Source organism: Molothrus ater, chromosome 3 (assembly GCF_012460135.2).
Source record: "Molothrus ater isolate BHLD 08-10-18 breed brown headed cowbird chromosome 3, BPBGC_Mater_1.1, whole genome shotgun sequence".
Classification (NCBI taxonomy): Eukaryota; Metazoa; Chordata; class Aves; order Passeriformes; family Icteridae; genus Molothrus; species Molothrus ater.
Window position 1 is genome coordinate 4,769,732 of NC_050480.2, and position 22,438 is coordinate 4,792,169.

At 55.6% G+C, this 22,438-nt stretch overlaps 1 protein-coding gene across 1 annotated transcript; it reads left to right on the forward strand.

Annotated features, from left to right (window-relative positions):
- Positions 1 to 3,548: 3,548 nt before the first annotated feature.
- On the forward strand, positions 3,549 to 20,691 carry MERTK (MER proto-oncogene, tyrosine kinase). Its single transcript, XM_036381157.2, is given in 20 exon segments — positions 3,549 to 3,767; positions 7,326 to 7,659; positions 7,773 to 7,873; positions 7,969 to 8,142; positions 9,297 to 9,383; positions 9,960 to 10,075; positions 12,249 to 12,432; positions 12,824 to 12,975; positions 15,362 to 15,515; positions 15,779 to 15,932; positions 17,028 to 17,113; positions 17,209 to 17,304; positions 17,501 to 17,581; positions 17,694 to 17,786; positions 17,880 to 17,998; positions 18,209 to 18,318; positions 18,460 to 18,619; positions 18,914 to 19,050; positions 20,162 to 20,538; positions 20,541 to 20,691. Coding segments are annotated over 20 exon segments (2,880 nt in total). The 5' UTR covers positions 3,549 to 3,697; the 3' UTR covers positions 20,636 to 20,691.
- Positions 20,692 to 22,438: the final 1,747 nt, after the last annotated feature.

Consider the following 22,438-nt stretch of genomic DNA (forward strand, 5'->3'; position numbering starts at 1 on the left):
GATTTATTTTCATGACATGAGTTTCACAATAATCAAAGAAGGGAGAAGCTGTGGATGAATCGAAAACATACTTGAAACTGGATTTTGGGGTTCTTTGGTTTAAGCTGGGACAGAAGCACTTCTGAGAAAGGAGAAGCAGGATGGGAAAAGCCAATGTCCAACCTTTGTTTTTGCAAAGTGAAATGCAGAGCAGGAGAAATTGTTCTGAGCCAAGGGACAGGATGTGCCCGGTAAGAGCTGCAGCGTGTCCCAGTGCCCAGAGCAGGCACAGCAAGAAAATGGCATTTTAGTGGCATCACAAAATGTTCAGTTTTTCCCCTGCAAATTGTTTGGGAGCTGCATCCTGTGCCTGGGGTTTAGCACTGAGCACAAACGGGCCAGCTGCCCTCAGCGAAGGACGTGTTGCCAAAGGAGTTTGGCATTTGAATGAACAGGAGCCCCTGCAAATTGAAATAAAAATAGGCCCAAAGAGGAAGCAGAAATAAAGGAATGATTTTGCAAAATGAAAATAAAAACACAGAAATAGCCAGGGGGAAAAAAACATCAGCAGACAAAAGCCCACCAGTCTGATTGCCCAGTGCCATTTCTGCTAAACAATCCGATTTCCCAAAGGTTGTGTTGACTCCGAGGTCTCCCAAAAGTCTGGTGAGGAAACTGAGTCGGTGTTCTGAAGTGAAACTGCAAAAAAGGGGTCAGACTCAGGCACCTGCATCGCTGGGATCCTGCCAAGAGAGAGCTGAGGATCCCTGTGGAGAGGGATCATCTGGGACCTCCTCACCCAGGCAGGAGAAGCTGTGAGGATAAGGATCTCTCCCTCTGGGGCAGGACACAGCAGGAAAACATGGACAGCTCGCTAGTGATGGATTGGATAACCTTGGATAGGGACTGGTTTAGCTGGTTCAGGGCTGATCCTGCTGCTCAGACAGGCAGGCTTTGTGTCCAGGAAAGGTTGTCCCTCCTTCCTTTGACATCAGTTGCCCTTTTCCCTCTCCTGCTGCCCCAGGAGGTGTTCTTAGGGCCAAATGCCACCTAATTCCCAACCCTGGGCAGCGGGAACACGGCATGCTTCCTGGGGAGATCTGGTGAGTCAGGGTCCAGAAACCATGAGTGGTTTGTGTGGATACCCCCAGCAACTGTTGAGTTTGGGCTCTGAGGTTGGAAATCTGTCACCTGCTCCAAAAAAGGCCACTCCAGTATTACATATGCCGTGAGGAGCAGGAGGATGGCAGTGAGGTATCCAAGAGCCAAAGGGGTCAGACTGGCTCCTGCCAGCTGCTTCCAGGCCTTTCCTATCACAAACCTCACCTGAGAGCTTCTCCTCTGATTTCTCCTCTCTGAATTTTTCCTCCTTCTCCGTGCACCAGCCTCTTCCTCACGTCAGGTTGTGCAACAAACCCTCTGGAGCTGGAGTAGAACCCAACCTGCTGCAAAGAAATGACCCAAATCAGGGGATTTTGGGGAGCTGCTGAAATCCTCTTTATGGTCCTGCATGCTCTTGTTTATTTCTTTAATTCCTCTTTTGCACAAACTGCTTCTCTTCCTCACCCTGTGTTAGTGGGGCGACTGTATCCTGATGCAAGGGCCATTCCCATTCTGCAGCCCACAAAGTCCAAAGGCTTTTCCATTGCTTTGTTCCCAAAAATTGCAAAGCCAGCAGGAGCAGCCAGGAAAGCAGCCAGATCAAAGTGCATTCATGTGGCAAAGGCTGACCACAAATGACAGGCATGGGACAAATGTCTGTCCCTGGTCTTGTCCTGCTCCTTGAGGGATGCTGGATCCACAGGGAATGTGCCCAACATCTGAAGGAAAAAGCAGTGCTGCTGGATCTGCATGGAAGATGCTCTAACTTCTTGCAGCAGTTTTAGAACATTTTCCTTCTCCCCTTTCCTCGGGGCCTCCAACTCCATGAGCCCTTCCTTGGCTGCTGATGGCTTCAAGATGTGGGAAGCTGGGAGGAAAATTCAATCCCTGTCACCAAAGCCTGGGAATGTGCAGTGAATAAGCAGCTTTGCAAGTCAAAGAAGTCTGGGAGTGATTTGTTGGAGTTTTTTCGCTGAGCTTAAGGAGGTTTTTCTTCCCAGATGGAAAAGGCTTCAAAGTGGATTAGGAATGGTCCTATTCTTTGGGAAAAGTGCAGCAGGCAGTGACTCGTGTCACAGGTTCAGGGAGCAGAGAGGTTAGTGCAGAGAAATTCCAGTGCCTTTCAGCCACATCATCAGGATGCTGGTTCCCCAAATCCCAGTCCCTTCCCATGGTGGGGGGAACACTCATGGCCTTGATACACCTTGGTCCCAAATGTCCCATGCAAGGCCAGTGTTGGGGCAGGGTCTGAATATCCAGAAACTCCCTTGTTTCCTTCCCATGCCACAGGAGATGTGTTCAGTTTGCCTTGTGTTAACTGCTCATGTTGGTTTCACCTGGGTCTCCCTCCTTTCCTTTGTCTTTGTCCTCTTGTCCTGCTGGTGTGGGCCAGGTGAGAAGGAGCGGTGCCTTCAGCTCGGCATTCCCATGCTGGAAGGCCAGAGGGCAATGGGGGGAGATTCCGTAGCGTGAAGTGACTGGTCCTGTGCTTGGGTCACAACAACCCCATGGAGCACTGCAGGCTGGGAATGAGTGGCTGGGAAAGGTCCGAGGTGTGCAGTGCCTGAACACAAGCCCAGGTGTGCCCAGGTGTGCCCAGGTGTGCCCAGCTGTGCCCAGGTGTGCCCAGCTGTGCCCAGGTGTGCCCAAGGAGGCCAATGGCACTGGTGTGGCCACAGGACCAGGGCAGTGACCACCTCCCTGTGTGACCACTGGTGAGGCCTCACCTCAAATCCTGGGGGTGATTTTGGGCCCTGCATGAAAAGAAAAACTTGGAGGAGCTGGAGTGTGTCCAGAGATGGGAATGGAGGTGGGGAAGGGTCTGGAGCAACAGGAGCAGCTGAGGGAGCTATGGGGGCTTAGCTTGGAGACAAGGAGATTCAGGGGGAACCTTGTCACTCTCTACAAGTGTCTGAATCACGGGATGCTTTGGGTTGGAAGGACTTTAAAACTCATCCCATTCCCTGCCATGGGCAGGGACACCTTCCACTAGCCCAAGTTGCTGCAAGCTTCATCCAGCTTGGACAGTGCCAGGGATGGGGCAGAGGAAGTTGTAGCCAGGGTGAGAGTCGGCCTCTGCTCCTGGGTAACAAGTGACAGGACAAGAGGAGTCTGCCTCAGGCTGTGGCAGGAGAGGTTTAGGTTGGACATTGGGAAAGTTCCTTCACAGAAAGGACTGTCCAGACTGTCCAGAAAGAACTGGCCCAGCTGCGCAGGGAAACGGTGACTCCCCACCGCGGAGGGGTGTAAGAGCCGTGCGGCCCTTGGGGACAGGGCTCAGCGCTGGCCCCGCAGTCCTGGGGGAGCGCTCTCGGCCCGGCAGCGCCGGTGCTGCCCGCTCCCTCCCCCGCCGGGAGGCGGGCCGGGGCAGGCCCGGGGCGGAGCGGCGGCGCCGGCGGCCCCCGAGCGCGGCGGAGCGGCGGAGCGAGCGCGTCCCGTTCCCGGGGCCGCTGCCAGTCCTGCCTGGTGCCGGTGGCGGAGCGCTGCCGCTGCCAGCCTTGTTCCCGGCGGCGGAGCGGTGCCGGCGGCGGAGCGGCGCTGGTGTCGGTGGCGGAGCGGTGCCGGTGCCGGTGCCGGTGGCGGAGCGCGGCGGCGGCGCTGGCGGTGCCGGCGGGCGATGGGCGGCGGGCGCTGGGCGCTGCTCTGGGCGCTGCTGGCGGCCCTGCGCCCGCCCCGCGGAGGGGCCGGTGAGTCCGCAGCGGGCACGGAGGGAGCCGGGGACGGCCGCGGGACGGGGGCGGCGAGCGGAGCTTGGCCGGGGAGCGCTTCCCCCGCGGGGGCTGCTCCGGGCCGGGCTGTGGCGGGGGCAGCACGGGCGCCCGGTGGGTCCCGGAGAGAAGCTGCGCAGGGATGGCCCGAGGGGATTCTGGCGGCGTCGCAACCCGCAGCGGGTCTGGCTGCTCGGGTACACGGGGTTTGGCTGTCTCGGGACACGCAGTGTGGCTGTCCTGCGACACAGGGTCTGGCTGTCCCGGGACACGCGGTTTGGCTGTGCCAGGACGCAGGAACTGGCTGTCCCAGGACACATGGTTTGTCTGTCCTCGGACCCACGGTCTGTCTGTCCCGGGACACATGGTTTGTCTGTCCTCGGACCCACGGTCTGGCTATCCTGCTACACGGGATTTTGTTGCCCTGGAGCACAGGGTCTGGCTCTTCTGGGACGTGATTTGGATGTCCTGGGACACTGGCTGTCCCAGGACAAAGCTCTGCCTCCGCAGCGTGGTCCTGCCCCGGTACTTCACTGCCTGATGTGCCTCTGCTTGCCGGGGATACCACGACAAGCAGGGACCACAAATTGTGGCAGATCGGTGTGGGATTTGCCCCATTAGTCATGAGCCAGCTACGTAGCGATGCTGAGAAAAATCCTCGGGAATCACCACGGTTTGTGGTGCTTTGTAGTGCAGGCAGCTTGGTGGCTTTTCAACTCCATTTGCAGAAAGAAATGAGGAGATAAAATAATTTTCGGACTTTCAAAAATCCGGTGATCAGGGCTGCCCGACCTTTGGGAGCTGCTGCGGGACCTCAGGGCTGCTGGGGGGGGTCTCAAGAGTCTCTGTGCTGATGGAATTTAGCAGGGAAGAAAGGAATGTGAGTGTTTGCTTTGGGCAGGGAGGGGTTAAAGTCCTGATTGTCACAGCAGGAGCCTGCAGTGAGGGGGACTCTCTGTGGATGGAACCAGGAATCCTGGGCTGGTTTGCACAAAAGGTGTTTGAATAAGGAAGATTTCTTTGGATTCAGGTGTGGCCCCAGGGAAAATTAATTTCTTACAATCATAGAATTGTTTGGCTTGGAAAAGATCATTGAGTGCAACGTTAACCTGACACTTCCAGATCTACCACAGCTCCCAGGGGATGGGAGGCTGGATACCCCACAGGCAGGGGCTCCTCATTCCTCCTGCTCAGTGAGCAGAAGCTCTTGTCAGCAGGTGAATTACTCCCAGCAGTGGGAATTCCAGGGCTGGGGATGCAGCCAGTGTTTTGGCAGACCTGGATGCATCATGACTGCAGAAAAGACCTTGTTTCAGTCGTGATTCCGCCCGATTTTCCTTCTAAAATTCTCTCCCTCCAGGGAGAAAGGCACACAGGACCTGTGCAGCAAGATCTGCCTCTGTCGGTCCTGGAGTTTTGCTGCAGTTCCAGGTGTTCCAGGAGAGCAGCAGTGCCCTTGCAAGTGGTTTCATTTCCACGCCAGATTTTGCCTCAGGCCTGGCTGTGGTTAGGACGGGAGCTGCTCCTGCACCCACAGAGGCACGTCAGGCTTGCAGCTCCCTGGCTTTAGCCTGGGATTTTAGAGCCAGCCTAACTGCTCTGGACTCAAGGAAGAGCTGTCCTGCCACACAGGACGAGTCCCTTCCAAACTGCTGGGAGGATATCCCCATCCCAAACTTCTGGGGTACCCAAAGGCGGTGCTGGAGATGAGGAATTCCTGTGCTCTCATGAGTCAGAGAGGAAAGTATTTCATTCCCCGGCCAGCAAACACCTCTTCCCACTTAATTAGTGTGAAAACAAGGCTGAGATCCTCCTTGCTCTTTGCCTTTAAGCTTGAAGCAGCCCAGGGAAGCAGAAAGCATCCCAGGACACAGCACAAATCCATGTCCTCCCCAGCCAGGGGTCTGTGCCGGGGGAGCTGCTCTGGCCAGAGCCAGACCCCTTCAAATGGAGCCTGAAAAAAGCAGTTGGAGCCTGGATTGTGCCAGGCAGGGAGCAGCTCCAGCCTGAGTGACCTCAGGGAGGAGCAGGGGAGGGAAGGGAATTCGGGGTCGCTGCTTGTTTGCATTTGGCAGATCCTTTGGGAGCTCTGGAGACGTGGCTGCACATCCATGGCTGTCCCTGCAGCTTTGCAGCAGTCACATGGGCTCTGTTTGTGTTGCTTTGGGAGGCTCAGGGACGCAGGTTGGAAAAGCTGCAGCTCTTTTTGTTTTGTTGTTTTTGTTTTTTTTTTTTTTTTTCTGAAAGGGAAACCCATTGTGCTGCGGGAGAGGCAGGGAGAGCCTCCCCCTTCCCTCTAGACTGAAAAACCCTGCTGGCATTCTGTCCTCAAGCAGCATTTCTTGAGGGTTAAAAATAGGAAGAGATTTAGCAAAGGGATATATCCAACCTCAAAATTGGGCTGTGTTTCTTGGCTCTGGGAAAAACACACCAGGCTCGTGCCCCATTACTCACAACAGTGATGACGTAGCTTTAAAAACTTGTTGTTTGATGTTTGAGGGCTAAAACCTGCCCAAAAACAAACTCAGCTGAGCTCAGGTTCAATAAGAACTGTGCTTTCTTTATCTTTTAAACTGTGAGTGGTTGTTTGGCTTTTCTTTCTTGGTAAAGGGAATTAATTTAGTTGAAATTCCTGTCTGGCACAATGCCTTTGCTTGCTGAAAGGGAGATTTACCACTCGGCACGGGATTGCTGATGGCTGGGAAAGCCTCAGGAAGCTCAGAAGTGGTCCAGGAAAACCAGCCTCCACGTGGTGGATCCCCTAGATCTGATCTCAAAAATACACACATTTTTGGAAGGGAATTGCTTGAAGTGGAGCTGCTCTTTATCTCAGCCATGACTGGGTGGGAAGTGCTGGGAGGGAGGGGGAAAGTGCCATTTGCTGACTTGGAGGTGGGGGTATGAAGTCCTCAAAAAGAGCTTTCCCTTGGGAAAAAAAAATGTGGGAGAAGACCCTGGGAGAGCAACACTGAACAGCAGCTGGCTCCTATACGCTGTCCAAAGGCATTTCTTCATCTCTCTGCAGCTCTTTTCCTGGGAAAGGCAGTGAGTGGAGGCACTTAGCAAAAGTTGACTCAGAGCATGTCCCAGTCTCCCTGTCCTGGGAAGGGACAGGCTCCTGGCAGAGCCTAAAATCAGCAAAATTCCAGCCGGGAGCTCTTCCTCTGCCCCAGCTGAAAATGCTTCAGATGAGGCCCCGCAAGGGGTTTGCTGGAGTAAAGTCCCGTAAAGTCCCAAATTCCTGCTGCCCAGGGATCCTTTTATGTTCCAGTCCCGGGGTGTAATGCAGCAGGAATAGCTCCTGCCTCTCCCCTTCCCAAAGAAACGTGGCTGAGTGTTTTCTTTAGCTTGGGCTGCCCCTGTTTGTTTTAAAAAGGACTTTTTTTAGAGCTGCTACCTGTACAGAATCCTGGGACAACATTTTAGGAAATGGAAACGAGCTGCCTTTAATTATTCTTGGAAGCAGTGGGGTTCTTTTGCCGTGAGGTCTCCCAAACTTGCTGGTGGTGGTGACAAACCTCAAGTGTCCCCTTGCAGAGGAGGCTGACGGAGAAGGAGGCGTGAGGCCGTACCTGTTGGCACATTCCCGGCGTTCCCAGCGGAGCCTGCTCTGGAGCACCACGGAGGAGCCCCCAGGCAGCTCTGTTGGACAGCTCAGGTTCAACCCCACGGTGCCACGCGTGGTCATCAACGAGCACAAGGACGTCACCTTCAACTGCTCCATCCGAGTGCCTCAGGAGCTGCTCCGGGCCGATGCCCCGGGAATTTCCCTCTGGAAGGACGGGAGGGAGCTGCACGTGCTGGATCGCATCGCCAGCAGCCACTTTGAGATCCCCGATGAGGAGAAGGTGGACATGACCTCCACCTTCAGGTGAGTGCTGCTGGCCTTTCAGAGCGGGTGGGGATGAGGGGTGCCCTGAGGGCTGGCTCCCAGGGACGATGGGAAGCCACGAGGCCTGAGGTGGTGTCCCTCCTGTCCGGCAGCATCCTCGGCGCCCAGCGCTCGGATAACGGCTCCTACGTCTGCAAACTCAACATCTCCGGCGTGGAGGTGGTGTCTGATCCCATCCTGGTGCTGCTGGAAGGTGAGCTGGAGCAGCTGTGGGGTTGTGTCCTGGCTGAGTGACCAGGAGCTGGGAGCCAGAAATGGGGAATCCTTTGCTTCCCTGTGTCCCTCCAGGTCTCCCACACTTCATCCATCAGCCCGAGCAGCTGAATGTCACCAGGAACAGCTCCTTCAACCTGACGTGCCATGCTGTGGGGCCTCCAGAGCCTGTGGAGATCTACTGGTTCCAGAACAACATCCGGGTCAACCAGAAACCCCACATCTCCCCGTCGGTCCTGACTGTGCCAGGTGAGCTGGGAGTGTCCCTGCCATGGGGTGTCCCTGCTGTGGGACACCACAGCTGGGAATGTGCCTTGTGCTGTCCCAGAGCTGCTCCCTGCCAGGAGGGGCTGTTCCTGTGCCATGCACAGTCCTGGGGCCCCTCTGGGGCAGGAAGCCCCATCTGACCCCCTCTGGCTGCTACCAGAAATCCCTTCCTTGAAAGAGGCAGGATACTCACCCGACTCTTTCCTGAGCAAGCAGCAGATTTTTCTGCCAGCCTCTGGCTGTGCCAACAGGAACCTGGCTGCTCTCCTGGGCTGCTGGAATTCTGGTCCCCACTTTGTGTCCCTGGAAGAGTTTGGGATGCCCCCCTGTGCTGTGTGTCCATGACAGCTGCTGGGAACTCAGGGAGAAAAATCCTTGGTGTCCCATAACCCCCCACTCTGGTTTGCTGCAGAGGCAAAAGATGGGGTATTTCTTGCTTTGCTCACGAGGAGGAGGCTGATGGTTAATTAAGAGCTGGGCTATAATTGCCTGGTCTTGGCTTCCAGCAGCAGGTGGCCTTTAAAGGGCAGTGAAAGCCGGAAGAAGTGACTCATTCCTCTTGGATGTCCTCACATCCGCCTGGCACCCGCTAGGATGGGTCATTGGAGCAGAGCTTCTCCTGGCCCAGGAGCCCTGGCTCCCTGAGGCACTGCTGGGATGAGCCAGCACTCCCCACGTCCACCTTGGCATGGGACAGGCGTCCCAAGCCCGGGGTCACCTCACCCAGGCCGGGAGAATCTGCCCTCGGGTATTTCCAGCGGTCCTTCCCTGCCATCAGCTGGAGGATTTGAGCAATCCTTGACCAGCATGAAATCATCTGACCAGGCCGTGGCAGGGGCTCTTCTGCTTTCTGCCTTTCCCCTTTTGGAGGGAAAGCAACCCCTTGCTCAGGAGCTTGTGCAAGGGCTCCGTAGGAACGTCCCGTCCCCACCGTGCTGGGTCCGGCAGGGATGGCACGCGTGTGCCCCCGCTGTGGGAGTGGGGCAGCTGGAGCCTGGGGTCACCCCTGGGCACTGGCCCCAAAAGTGTCACAGAGGGAAGTGAAAACGGGCTAAGAAAGGAAACCTTGAGTGTTTGGTGGTGGGGTTGGGATGGTTTTGGGATATCCAGGGAACGGGGCTGTGTTTTCCCGGCAGGACTCATCAAGCCGGCGCTGTTCAGCTGTGAGGCCCACAACAGCAAAGGTCTGACTGCATCCAACCCGGGCCAGGTCAACATCAAAGGTCAGCTCCCATTCCCTGTTAAACCCCTGTGTCCCACACATCCCAGCACCCATCCTTCACAAGCTGAGGGAGATCCCTTCAATCCTGTAATTAAAATCCAGCGGGGTCTGATTGTAATGTGGTCATCGTGGTTTGGTCATCCCAGCACCGGGATGGGGGAGGGAGCACCAAAATGTAAATTTGAAAGCAAAACTGTCAGCTTCAAAGCAGGATTCGGAAGGGCTGCATCGCTCCTTTCCTTCCTTCATAACCAGGGCGGTGCTCCATAGGAATTTTCCATAGGAAACAGTGGAAATTGCTGACATTCCTGATGGGAGCCACTCCAGCAATGTAAGGAGGGTGTTCCCTGAAATAGGTCATGGTCTTTAAGCTGCCCAGAGTGCTCACAAATATAGAAATGGCCAAAATAGTTCTGAAAGTGACATTTTTGTGCTTCCCTATCTGGTGGTCCGGCACATCCGCTGAATTCGGATGTGGGGTCACACACTGAGCCCTGGGAGCTCCAGGGAAAAGCCACCGTGCCAGGTTTGTGTTTAGGCTTCCAGCTGACTGACTGCCCTTGGCTTCTCCCTGCAGGAATTCCATCAGCTCCCGTCAGTGTGCAGGTCCTCAACAGGACAGCCCGTGGAATCAGGATATCCTGGGTGCCAGGCTTTGATGCCTTCTCTGCCTTGAACAACTGCAGTGTCCAGGTAAACATCCAGAATTCCCATATCCCTGCAACTCCCCCACATGGATGCTCTGAGGCAGGTGGAAGTTGGTGGTGTTTGGCATGAGCTGCACAGATTTCACGGAATCCTGGAATGGTTTGGGTTGGAAGGACCTTAAAGATCATCCAGTTCCAACTCCCTTCCAACACCTTCCACTATCCCAGGTTGCTCCAACCTGGCCTTGGGAACTTCAGGGATGGGACAGCCACAGCCTCTCTGGGTAGCTTGTGCCATGGCCTCACAGAAAACATTTTCTTCCCAATATCCCATCAATCCCTGCCCTCTGGCAGTGGGAAGTCATTCTCCCTTGTCCTGCCACTCCATGCCCTTGTCCCCAGTCCCTCTCCAGCTCTCTTGGAACCCCTTTCCATTGGGCAACACAGTCAGGTTGTCATGTGTTTTATGGACCTGGTCAAACCTTTCCCAACCAAGCAGCATTCCCAAAGTCAGGATTTGGAGGGGCAGATTTCCCTCAGCTCCCCACTCCTGGGAAGGAGCTGAGGGATTGCCTGTGTTCCTGGAGAACTCAGGGAACACCACCTCCATGGGTAGAGCCTGCAGGCATTTTCCACCTGCTGCACGTGGCTGGCTTTGCCAGTCCAAGCCCATCTTGCTGTCTCATGGATATGATTTTTATCCTGGAAAATCTCCACTCCAGCTGGGATAACACGTGGAGAGAGGAGACCTTTGAAGCCAGGTAAAAGTGAAAGGAATTTCGGGGAAGAAAGGTACCAGGGCTAATATTAGCACCATGTCCTGCTGCTGCCTTCCAGCCGGAGCTTGGGAAGCGGGGTGGAGAGCCAAGGAATTTCCTATGACTTAACATTCATGGTCTGTCTGTAGGAAATAGCCTTTGAAAGTGGAAAACAGGAGAGGGTTTCTGGCAAAAACACAGCAGTGACTCAGCCCTTTTGCTGCTGTCCCCTTGGATAGTCCCTGGGCCCACCGAGCCAGTGACTCATTCCCGAGGGCTGCAGCTGGCCCACCTGCCAGTTCCAACTGTTGCAGTTTGCAAACATCCTGGATTTCCTCCCAGAATCCATGGATTTGATGGGTTATTCTCAGACAATTGAGGATTGGGCTGGATGTTCAGGATGTCTGGTCCTGGAGCGTTGTGCGTGTTCCTCTGGTCACTGCTCACCTTGCTCAGAGCACCTTGTGACAGCTTGGGGATGGAGGTGGCATTCCCTGACTTTTTCAGGAGACAGGCAACCCCTCAGCTCCCTCCCGTTGTTTGTAAGGAATGGGAAGCTGAGGGAAACCTGCCCCTCCAAATCCTGACTTTGGGAATGCTGTTTGGCTGGGAAGTGTGTTATCAGGACAGCAGCAAGCCCAAGCTTGCAGAGTCTTCCAGAGAACTACTTGGAGCATTTCTGGGAATTTCTCCATGAAAACCTGAGGATGAGGGCTGTTCCTTTATATTTTGGCTGTAAAACAGATGCTGAGACCATCCTGGGATACCATGGGAGGCTCTTTTGACTGAGCACAAGGATAGGTGTCCTGCCACCCCAAAATCACAGATGGAGGTTTCTCAGAGGAGTGCACAGCCCTGGGCACATGGGCTGCGTTCTCCTTGTTCTTGTTCTTGCTCTTCCCTCTTTCCCCCCTCTGTCCCAATCCAGGAAGTGCTTCCCACAAAATGAGATGTTTCCTAGAAAGCTGCAGTGGCTCTTTGGGCCACTCCACAGGGGCTCCATGTCCATAAATTTGTCTTTCTGTGAAAAGCAGGACTTGTTTTCGGGATGTTGAATTCATCCATGCTGCTAAATGTGACAAGGATTGGGATTAGTCCCGTTACATCCTGTGGAGACAAATCCTGTTTTCCAATGATGTGCTGTACAAAAAAGGAGCTTTATTTTGTTTACTTGGGATGTGCTGCCTGGTTATTTTATTCGGGGCTCATTCTGCTCCATGCCACAAGAAACAGCAAATCATCCCTCCCTCCTTCCCAACATCCCTGTAATGTTCCCAGCTCCACACGTGCTGGAGCCCTCTCCCTGTGCCCTGTGAATGTCCTGCCATGAGCTTTCCCTGCAGGAGCTTTCCCCTGCAGAGTTCAAATGGGAGGCAGGGCTCTGGATCCTGTTTTCCAACATCTCTCCCTGCAGGTTGTTGCTGACTAATCCCTGTTTGTGGACTGATTTTCCAATTAAAGGTCAGGGAAGTTGTTCCAAGAGGCAACGTCTCCCTCCAGGCCTTCCACACCTCGGTGCCTCCCCACGTGTATCACATCCAGCAGCTGGAGCCCATGGAAGAGTACAACATCCGTGTTTCCTGCGGGAATGAGGTCGGCTGGTCGGCATTTAGCCCCTGGATAACAGCCAGCACCACGGAGGGAGGTAGGAAACAGGGAGTGAGGACTGAGAAGGGTTTCCCTGCCTCAATCCCTCTGGGTGAGAGGCACCTCCGGAGTCCTGGTTGCTCCCAGGGTGGGAAAGGAAACTTCCCCCTTTTTCATGGGCTTTATGGTTGAGCTCCAGCTCGTTTTCCATCAGATTCCCACATCCCTGCACCCCTTCTCCCAGCTTCCCTCACCTCTTTTCCCATTGATTCCCACATCCCTGCACCCATTCTCCCAGCTTCCCTCACCTCCTTTCCCATTGATTTCCACATCTCTGCACCCATTCCTCCAACTTCCCTGAGCTCCTTTCCCATTGATTCCCACATCTCTGCACCCCTTCTCCCAGTTCTCCCAGCTTCCCTCAGCTCCTTTCTCATTGATTCCCACAGCTCCAACCACGCCACCCCTGAACATCACGGTGTCCTTCAACAAATCCAGCTCCTTGCTGGAGATCCACTGGGTGAAGCCACCCCTGGAGAGGATCCATGGGGAGCTCCAGGGCTACCTCATCTGGTACAGGTGGCACAACTCCGAGGGCATGGTGAGTCACCAGGAAATGGGGAAGAATGGCTAAAATCCTGGAAAAATCCCAGCAGGATGTCCAGATGGGTTTTGGTGCTTCCACAGATTCTTTTGGAGTTCATTTCTTTGCTGTCTTGGGCTTTCATGTGGGCTTCAAACCACTCCTGGCCTTGCATTCCCTGGATTTTGAGCTGTTTCTTACTCAGATGGGATTTTTCCCTTCCTTAGCCCCACAGCACAGAATTTCAGAGCTCGAGGAACTCTTTGGCCCAAAGGCCTCTCTGTGAGTGTATGAAATCACCTGGCACACCCTGCTTGCCTTTTCTAGGATTTGGGAAGCAGCTGCAGGAATTTGCTAGGGCAAGGTTGGCCCGGGCTCTGGGCAAAAGATCCCATCCAGAGCCTGTGGATAACAGCAGGAATGGATCCAGCTGTGGTTTGGGTTCCTCTGTGCCAGGCTGGCAGAGTGAGCCCAGCTGGAAACAGTGACTCATCCCCTTTTTTTGTCAGATGCTGCACTTTCTGTTCCCCTTTTGCTCCCCCGTATAGATCCAGCCTGAATGAAGCCAGGGAAACAAAACCATGGTCTTGTGACTCGGAAAAAAAGTGCTGACAGGAGCTGTCTCTCTCCAGCAAAAGGCCAAACCCAGGCCTTGCCCTTTAAGCCCTGAGAGATTTATTGTTGCTGTTGTTGTTTGTTAATTTTTGTCCATTTTTCCAGCTTATGGAGTGAAATTTTTTCCAGTTCTCAATTTTTCCATGAGTCTGAGACACGAGACTGGAGTTCTGACTCCTCAAAAAGCTCCTTCTAAGGTTGGACTCGATAATCTCGGAGGTCTTTTCCAACCTAAACGATTCTGTGTGATTGATTCCATGAACTAAAGTCCCTGAGTTGTGGCCCTGCACAGGCTAAATCTGGACTGCCCCAAAATAACCACCAGTTTTTGCAGGATGAAGTCAGGAAGAAGCTGGATTTTGGTGACACAGGGCCACCTGCAGGCCTCTCAACGACCAGAAAATTCCCAAAAGTTGGTTTATTTTCCTCCTTAACTAGCAGTCCTTGTTGGAGCCAAGGCTGCCTGAGTTGGGACGGGAAGAAATTCCTCAACTACCACAAAACTCATAAAATCCCATTAAATTTGGCAGGTCAGCCCTGCTTTGTGCTCACAGTCTGGGCTTGTCCTCAGATGATACAGCAGAGCCCTTTAGGACAGGGAAAGATCCCAGTTTCAGGCTGGTGGTAGGGAAAGGATCCCATGTGGATACCAGGATGAGGAAGGCAGGAATGTGGGAGCAGAGGTGACAACAGGTCCCAGCTCCTGTCACTGCCAGTAGGTGCCCGTGCATTCCCAGGGCATGGGTGTTTCACATCTGTTTCCGTGGCTTTTTTGGGACAGGGAACAGAAACTGGTTTCCTCTGAGAAGCTCTGAATCCCTCTCCCCATCTCTCTCCTCACCCACTGATCCCCCTTAGCTCCATTTCCTCCTCCACTGATCCCCCTTAGCTCCATTCCATTTCCTCACCCACTGATCCCTCTCAGCTCCATTTCCTCCCCCAGTGATCCCTCTCAGCTCCATTCCCTCTCCTGGTCCACTGATCCCCCTCAGCTCCTGCTTTTTTTTGTGGGAATGTTCAGGAAGGAGCCAGGCACTGCTGGGCACAGTAGCCTGCCAGATGTTTTGGCTGCAGCTGGGCAGATGTTTTGCAGTTGGAAATCGGCAGGGAGCAGCAGCAGCACTTTCTCAGCTGGAAATGACCAGGGAAGGATGGAATTTGCAGGGAAAGGCTCCTATGTTTTTACTAAGCCATGCTAGTTTTTAGCTTTAGTTTTCCTATGTTTTTACTAAGCCATGCGACCAGTCAAGGAAATACATAAAAATATACATAAAAATATACATAAAATACATAAATATGCATAAAATACGTGGGACTATAATTAGCTGGACACAAAAGCCACAGAAGGAGTGGTTTTTGAGCCTAGGATCTACTTCCAGAGCACTTGGACAATCCTACCAGGAGCACACGGATCCTGTGGGTGCTCACAGGGCTCCAGTGGCCAAACTGGCCACAACGAAGGCTGCGGGTCACAATCCATGTCACCAGAGCCTTTCCATTCCTTGCCAGCTCCTTCCCTGCCTCTTTTCTGGCTCTGGCTGCTGCTGTTGTGAAGCAGAGAGGGCCAGGAATGCTCGGATTGAACGGGAAGCGCTGCTCAGCTCCGCTCCCGATCCCATCCGGCCCTTGCACACAGGGCCATTCTTCTCTCTAAATAGCGGGGTGCTGCACTTCCTCTGAGCTGGGAGAGCAAAGCAGCTCCCGAGGTTGCCAAGGGGACAGTTCTCAGTAAATCCCCAGGTTTCCCTGCCTTCCCCAGCCCAGGATTTCCTTCCCTTCCTCTCTCCAGCAGATCGTGTCCGACGAGGTCCGGCTGAACGGCAGCGTGGCCGTGCTGCCCGTGGTGGCCACCAACGCCACCTTCTCCATCCGTGTGGCTGCTGTCACCAAGGGGGGAGTGGGACCTTTCAGCATTCCCATGGAGGTCTTCATCCCTGCCAGTGGTAAGGAGGTGCAGGGCTGGATGCTGGGAATAGCCCAGGGTGTGCTTTCCATGAGGCCGTTTGGCATCACTCCTTCAGATGCTTTCCCTGTCAGCCAAGGATCCTGATCTGGGAGCAGGGCAGCCTCACTCCTCATTCCCTTTTTTCCTTATTCCCATGTAACCCTTTGGGCTCTGCTGAAAACCCCAGGGAATCCCTGCCCTGAGCCCCAGGTGCTGCAGGCTGACTCTTTCACCGGCTCCATTAACAGGATATTTTCTTAGGATTAATAACCTCAGCCCCCTCTTCGACTCCAGCCTCCGGGAATGCCGACTCCTTTGTCGTAGTCCTGGGATTTATCTGCGGGACAATTGCCGTCGGAGTCATCCTCTGCTTGTCCGTGGTCATCCACAAACGATGTGTGGAGACAAAATATGGGTAAGGGGATGGAAAACAGGGTGGCTCCCAAGGGATGGGGGGCCAGCAGCCCGTGCTGGATTTGGGGACGAGGATTCTGTCTCCAGGACTGATGTTGTTACCACAAATGACATTTTTTATCCCGTTTTTTAAGTGGGTTTTTCCTTCCCCTCCCTTCCTTAGCTCAGCAGTTCACCTTTTGCTCACTATTCCTATTTTCAAAGGGAAGTGAACTTGTGCAACTTGGTGGGGGATGTGTTTTGTCACGGAAATGAGAGAGCAGAGGGTGTCACTGGTCACCAGAGGGTGACCCGGACCCAAGGGAGTGGCTGGAGCTGTATCAGGAGAGGTTAGGCTGGATTTCAGGAAAAGATCCTTCCCCCGGAAGGAACTGAACAGGCTCCCCAGGGAATGGTCACAGCTCCAAGGCTGCCAGAGCTCCTGGAGCATTTGGACAATGCTCCCAGGGATGCACTGGGTGGGATTGTTGGGGTGTCTGTGCAGGGCCAGGAGCTGGACTGGATGATCCTTGTGGGTTCCTTTCAACTCCATGATTCCATCACATCCCATGTCCTAGAGAAACCCTCCTGCCTCGTCCCACGCCCGGGTTCAATGGCCCAGCATTGTTTAAGAACACAGACAAAGGGCTGTTTTCTCCTGCAATAACCCAACACTCCTCACTCACCCTCGTGACTTCCCAAGTGCTGTTTAACTGCCCTGTGCTCCCAGTTTGGGAACTGGTACCGAGTAAGGATCCCTTTCCTAACTGGTTATTGTCACTCTTTCCCTGCTTTCCCAGTTCTGGAGCATCCTGCCCTGGTTTTGTTTCCCAAAGCTGGACTTTGCAGGGCTCCAGCAGCATTCCTGCTCCTTGAGTAGGAAATGAGTATCCTATTTCCTCCCCAAAAGCTCTGTGACTCACTCCTTGATGGTTCAGTGGTGTTTGTGGAGCTGTTGTTTTGCTCAGACGTTGCAGGCAATGGTGCCGATCCAGGAAAAAGGAAATGGAATGTGCATTTCCCCTTTTCCTATGCATCCCCTGGGCTCCTTCCCCTGCCATGTTCATTCCTTCGTCCAGGTGAAGCAGCCACAGCAGATGTGTTTGTGTTCCCTTAGGAATGCTTTCAGCAGGAACGACTCGGAGCTGGTAGTGAACTACACAGCCAAGAAGTCCTACTGCCGGAGAGCTGTGGAACTGACCCGTAAGGATACGTTTTTATCCCTCTGGAAGGAGCTGGAGGGGGAAATGGCAGCAGGTGGGAGGTGCCTGAGCTCCTCCCGTCCCCCTCTCTTGCAGTGGGAAGCCTGGGTGTCAGCAGGGAGCTGCAGCAGAAGCTGCAGGATGTTGTTGTGGACAGAAACGCCCTGAGCCTGGGAAAGGTCCTGGGAGAGGGTGAGTAAAGCTCATCTCATTCCAACCTCCTGCCACAGGCAGGGAACCTTCCGTGAGCCCAGCTTGTCCTCCTTCTGTCACTGATGAGGAACGAGCCTTTTGGCTCCATCTTGGAGCATTCCAGATCTTAGGGATCTGGCGATGTCCTGAAAGGCGGTGCTTTGGATAAAGGGATTCCTTCTTTCCTGTGGTGCAGGGGAGTTTGGATCCGTGATGGAGGGACGGCTCAGCCAGCCCGAAGGGCCCCCACAGAAGGTGGCTGTGAAGACCATGAAGTGTAAGTTGTCTCTCTGCCCACTGGATACCAGCATTCCCAGTACCTCTCTCAGGAACGACATCCTGGCACTATTTTGGGGTTTTAAAGCTCTTTCTTTCTCTCTGCTTCCCAGTGGATAACTTTTCCCAAAGGGAGATTGAAGAGTTCCTCAGTGAGGCAGCGTGCATGAAGGACTTCGACCATCCCAATGTCATCAAGCTCCTCGGTATGGGCTGTCCCTTCCCACCCTCCAGATGGGATTTGGCTGGACCTGGATCCCTTTTCCCAGGGCACTGTGTGAGTTGTCCATGTTTCCCAGGGGTGTGCATCGAGCTGAGCTCCCTGCAGGTGCCCAAGCCCATGGTGATCCTGCCGTTCATGAAGTACGGAGACCTGCACAGCTTCCTGCTCCGCTCCCGGCTGGAAATGGCCCCCCAGGTAGGGAGCACCAGGAGCAGAGGAGTGGGGTGGGATCAAGGTGGGAAGGGAATCCCCCACTGCAGCTCCTGCAGGCTCATGGGTCAATGAATGGCAGGGTCTGAGGGATGAGAGCTCGTCTGCTGCCATGGGCTCATCCATTGGGATGGCAGCACTGGATAGGGAAGCCTTTTGGATCAACACTGTGTAACCTCCACCTTCCCTCCCCAGTTTGTACCCCTGCAGACCCTGGTGAAGTTCATGGTGGACATCGCCCTGGGCATGGAATACCTGAGCAGTCGGAACTTCCTCCACAGGGACTTGGCAGCTCGAAACTGCATGTGAGTGTTTTCCTCTGCTCCATCCCGCGGGATGAACCCTGTGGATTTACAGCATAACTCTGCTCCTTTCCATAAAAGTTCCCTTGGTTCTGAGACCCAGAGCTCAGCCCTGGGGCTGTCCTGATCCCTTTTTTGCCCCAGGCTGCGGGATGACATGACGGTGTGCGTGGCAGACTTCGGGCTCTCCAAGAAGATCTACAGCGGGGATTACTACCGGCAGGGCCGCATCGCCAAGATGCCCGTCAAGTGGATCGCCCTCGAGTCCCTGGCTGACCGTGTCTACACCACCAAGAGCGACGTGGTAGGTCCCTGTGCCTGGAGGGACAGTCCCCTGGGCTGAGCCACGCCGTGCTCCTGTTGGTGTCATTCCCTGGAAGTGCAGGAGGCTGCCGGAGCCCTTCTGCTGCTGGCGCAGTCAGTTCCTTGGGTGGGCCCCTCACCTCCATCCTGGTCATTCCCAGTTTTGGGAGCACCACAGCTCTGCCCGTTGTCCCTTGGATGCCAGGCAGTGACCTTTCCCCATGAAAAGGCTCATTCCATTCATTCCTCCTGGAAGTGTCCCTTCAGCCCTGGCCTTTTCCCTTTGTGCCGGCAGTGGGCATTTGGCGTCACCATGTGGGAGATTGCCACGCGCGGGATGACGCCGTACCCAGGAGTGCAGAACCACGAAATCTACGAGTACCTCTTCCATGGGCAGCGCCTGAAGAAGCCCGAGGATTGCCTGGATGAGCTGTGAGTCCTGGGATGCCAGCTGGGAAAATGGATTTTCCTAGGAACAAACCCCTTAATGTTTGCACAACGTGCCTAAGGAAAGCCAGATCCTGGAGCAGAGCGTGTGCCAGCATCTGCTGAACTGCAGGCAAAAATCTCAACAAATATCCTCAGGGGAAGTAATGGGTTTGTAGGGCTGGCAAGGTCACCAGGAACAGTCAGTGCTTGGACTTTTTAGTATTTTTATTTCTTTATTTTTTGATTTGATTTGGCCAAAAAGGTCCTGGCTGGTGATGCTCCTCTTTGTTCCACAAAACTCTCTCTAGGTCCCTTCATTGCCTCAAATCTATAAATCTGTGTCCCCCTGGAAAGGGAAGATGGAAAATGCACAAACCTTTGGATTTCTGAGCAGTTCAGCAAAGGTCTTTCTCCCAAGCTTCTTTCCTGAGTTTTTCTCCAGTGCTGTTAGAGCTGAGAATGTTTAACCCCCCATGAGAGCTGAGAGCTTTGAATCTCAACTGGATAAACAGAGTGGTACATTTCCTAAAAGGCTCCTCTCCGCTGCCTGTTCCTGAAGGAAGCAGTGCAGGAACCTCTAAGAATCCAGCCTGCTGGAGGGCAGAGAGGCTGGCAGGGACATGCTGGGAGCTTCCAGGGCTCCCTGACATCCAGCCCGGGAGCAGGCACCTGCCAAGGGAAGGACTGGGCATCCCACACACAAAGCTGGGATGTTCCCAGGGAACAGATCCCAGGGCTGCACTGGAAGAGACTTCTCACATTTCTAACAACAGCTTGGGTTGATAAATCCATGCCCTTGGGAAACAGCCTAAGCAGAGGGAGTTGGTTTCACTTTGATTTAATGGGAATTTCAAGGCTTGCCCAGCTTGGAGGGAAACTGGGAATTAACCCCCATACCTCCCCTAATGCAGAGAAGTGCAGGCTGCCCAGAGAAGCTGTGGCTGCTCCATCCCTGAAAGTGTTCAAGGACAGCTTGGAGCTACCTGGGGTGGTGGGAGGTGCCCCTGCCCATGCCTGCAGGGTGGGACTGGATGAGCTTTAAGGTCCCTTCCAAACCAAACCATTCTGGGATGCTGGGATCCTCTGTTAACCACACTCCTCTCCCAATTTCCAGGTATGAAATAATGTCTGAGTGCTGGAGAGCCGACCCTGCCACTCGCCCCACCTTCTCCCAGCTCAAAGTCCAGCTGGAGAAGCTGCTGGAAAACCTGCCCAGCTCCAAGGCATGCGGGGACATCATCTACATCAACACCGGCCTTCCCGAGCAGAGCCCGGACTCCACGCAGGATTCCGGCTTCCCGCAAGCGGACTCGGATTTGGACGCCGGGGAGGCGTCGGAGCCCGGCTCCCCTGGCGCGGAGGCGGCGCTGGTGGCTGTGGATGTGCATCCCAGCGAGCTGTGGGACAGCAGGTACATTGTGGAGGAGCAGCTGGCTGGCCCCGTGGAGGAGCCCTACGTGCCACTGCTGCCCTGCCAGGCCTTGGAGCCGGGAGCCGATGGAGCCAGGCCAGCACTTTGCCGGCGTCGGAGCGGCCGCGCGCCGGGAGCTGCGGGGAGGACTCGGAAGGGCCGCTGGGAATGGTGTGAGCGGCACCATGGCAAGGACACAGAGGGAATATTTTAATAAACAGTCATCTCTTTTATTTATTATCTCCTGCACGGTTTGCCTGGTGGAGGCTGGCTCTCCCCAGGAGCTTTTTCCTGGGCTGAAGTCCCAGGGGTTTGGAATTAACAGTGGAATTATTTTGCTGTAATTATTCATCTTCTCCAGAAGGAGCAGGGCAGGGTGGGGTGGATGGCTGAGGGGCAGCTGGCCTTGCAGGGCCTGGTGTTTTCCCCCTTTTCCATCCTGTGTTAAGGTTTGTGGGATGAGCATCCCCCTGGATGATGAGTGCTCCAGCTCTACAGCCTGCTGGGGGATTTCACACTGCAAGAGATCCCCGTGAAAAACAGCAACGGGAGCCCCAATGGGAACAGCGGGTGCTCCCACATTTCCTTCTCCCTGATGGGCTCCACATGCTAAGGAACCATTGCTCCTGCTGCAGCACCAAGGAAACAGGAGCCTGAGGGGGTCCCGGGAGGGCTGGAGCCCCCGGACACGGCCTGGCCCTTCCCTGCTGCCCCTTCTCCTTTTGGGGGGAATTCTGCTGCTTCCATAGCTGGAGCTGCTCGGCAGCAATCAGAACCGGACCCAGCACCTTTTGCCTCTCCTTGGGGGAGACTGGGCTGGAAATGGGGGTACCGAGCTGGGGAGGGGGTGCAGGAGTTGGAGAAGGGGGTACCGAACTGGGGGCAGGGGGTTGCAGGAGAGGGAAGGTATTTTGGGACTGGGGAAAGGGATGCAGTGACTGAGATGGGGTGCAGGAGCTGGAAAACGGGGTGCCGAGCTGAGGAGGGGCTGCAGGGCTGGGAAAGGGTTTCCCTGCCCGGCACGGGTGGTCCCGGCCCCGCTGGAGCGGGGGGGCTGACAGGGGCTCCGGCACGGTGCCTGCTCGTCCCGGCAGCACCAGAAACAGCTTTGCTGGGGGAAAAGCCACCCTCTGGCACCCCAGCCGCTGCTGATGGATGCCCACGGAGCCCCGCCGGTGTCCCGGGGGGATGGATGCCCTCGGAGCCCCGCTGATGTCACTGGGGATGGATGCCCTCGGAGCCCGGCCGGTGTCCCGGGGGATGGATGCCCTCGGAGCCCCGCCGATGTCACTGGGGATGGATGCCCTCGGAGCCCCGCCGGTGTCCCGGGGGATGGATGCCCCCGGAGCCCCGGCGGTGTCCCGGGGGATGGATGCCCTCGGAGCCCCGCTGATGTCACTGGGGATGGATGCTCTCGGAGCCCGGCCGGTGTCCCGGGGGGATGGATGCCCTCGGAGCCCCGCCGGTGTCCCGGGGGATGGATGCTCTCGGAGCCCGGCCGGTGTCCCGGGGGATGGATGCCCTCGGAGCCCCGCCGGTGTCCCGGGGGATGGATGCCCTCGGAGCCCCGCCGGTGTCCCGGGGGATGCGCGGGGCCGGCCCGGCGCCGGGGCGGGGAAGCGCCGCGTCCCCTGCACGGGGCAGCGCGGGGGCGGCGCGGGCGGGGCGGGGAGAGCGCGGGGCAGCCGGTCCCGGAGAGCGGCGGGGCCGCACCGCACCATGGCGGGGCCGCGGGGGGCGCGGGGCCGCCTCCCGCCGCTGCTGCTGCTGCTGCTGCCGCTGCTGCTGCCGCTCCCGGCCGCGCCGGCCGCCCAGGTGAGGGGGGACCGGGACCCCGGGAGGGGCTTTGGGGGGCTCCTCTCCGCTTCCCGCTCGCTCCCCGCTGCCGTGCGCCCCGACAGCCCCGCAGCGCTGCCCGCGCTCCTGCCCCGGCAAACAGGTGGGCAAAGCCCCAACCCGCGCTTAAACTGCACATGAGCC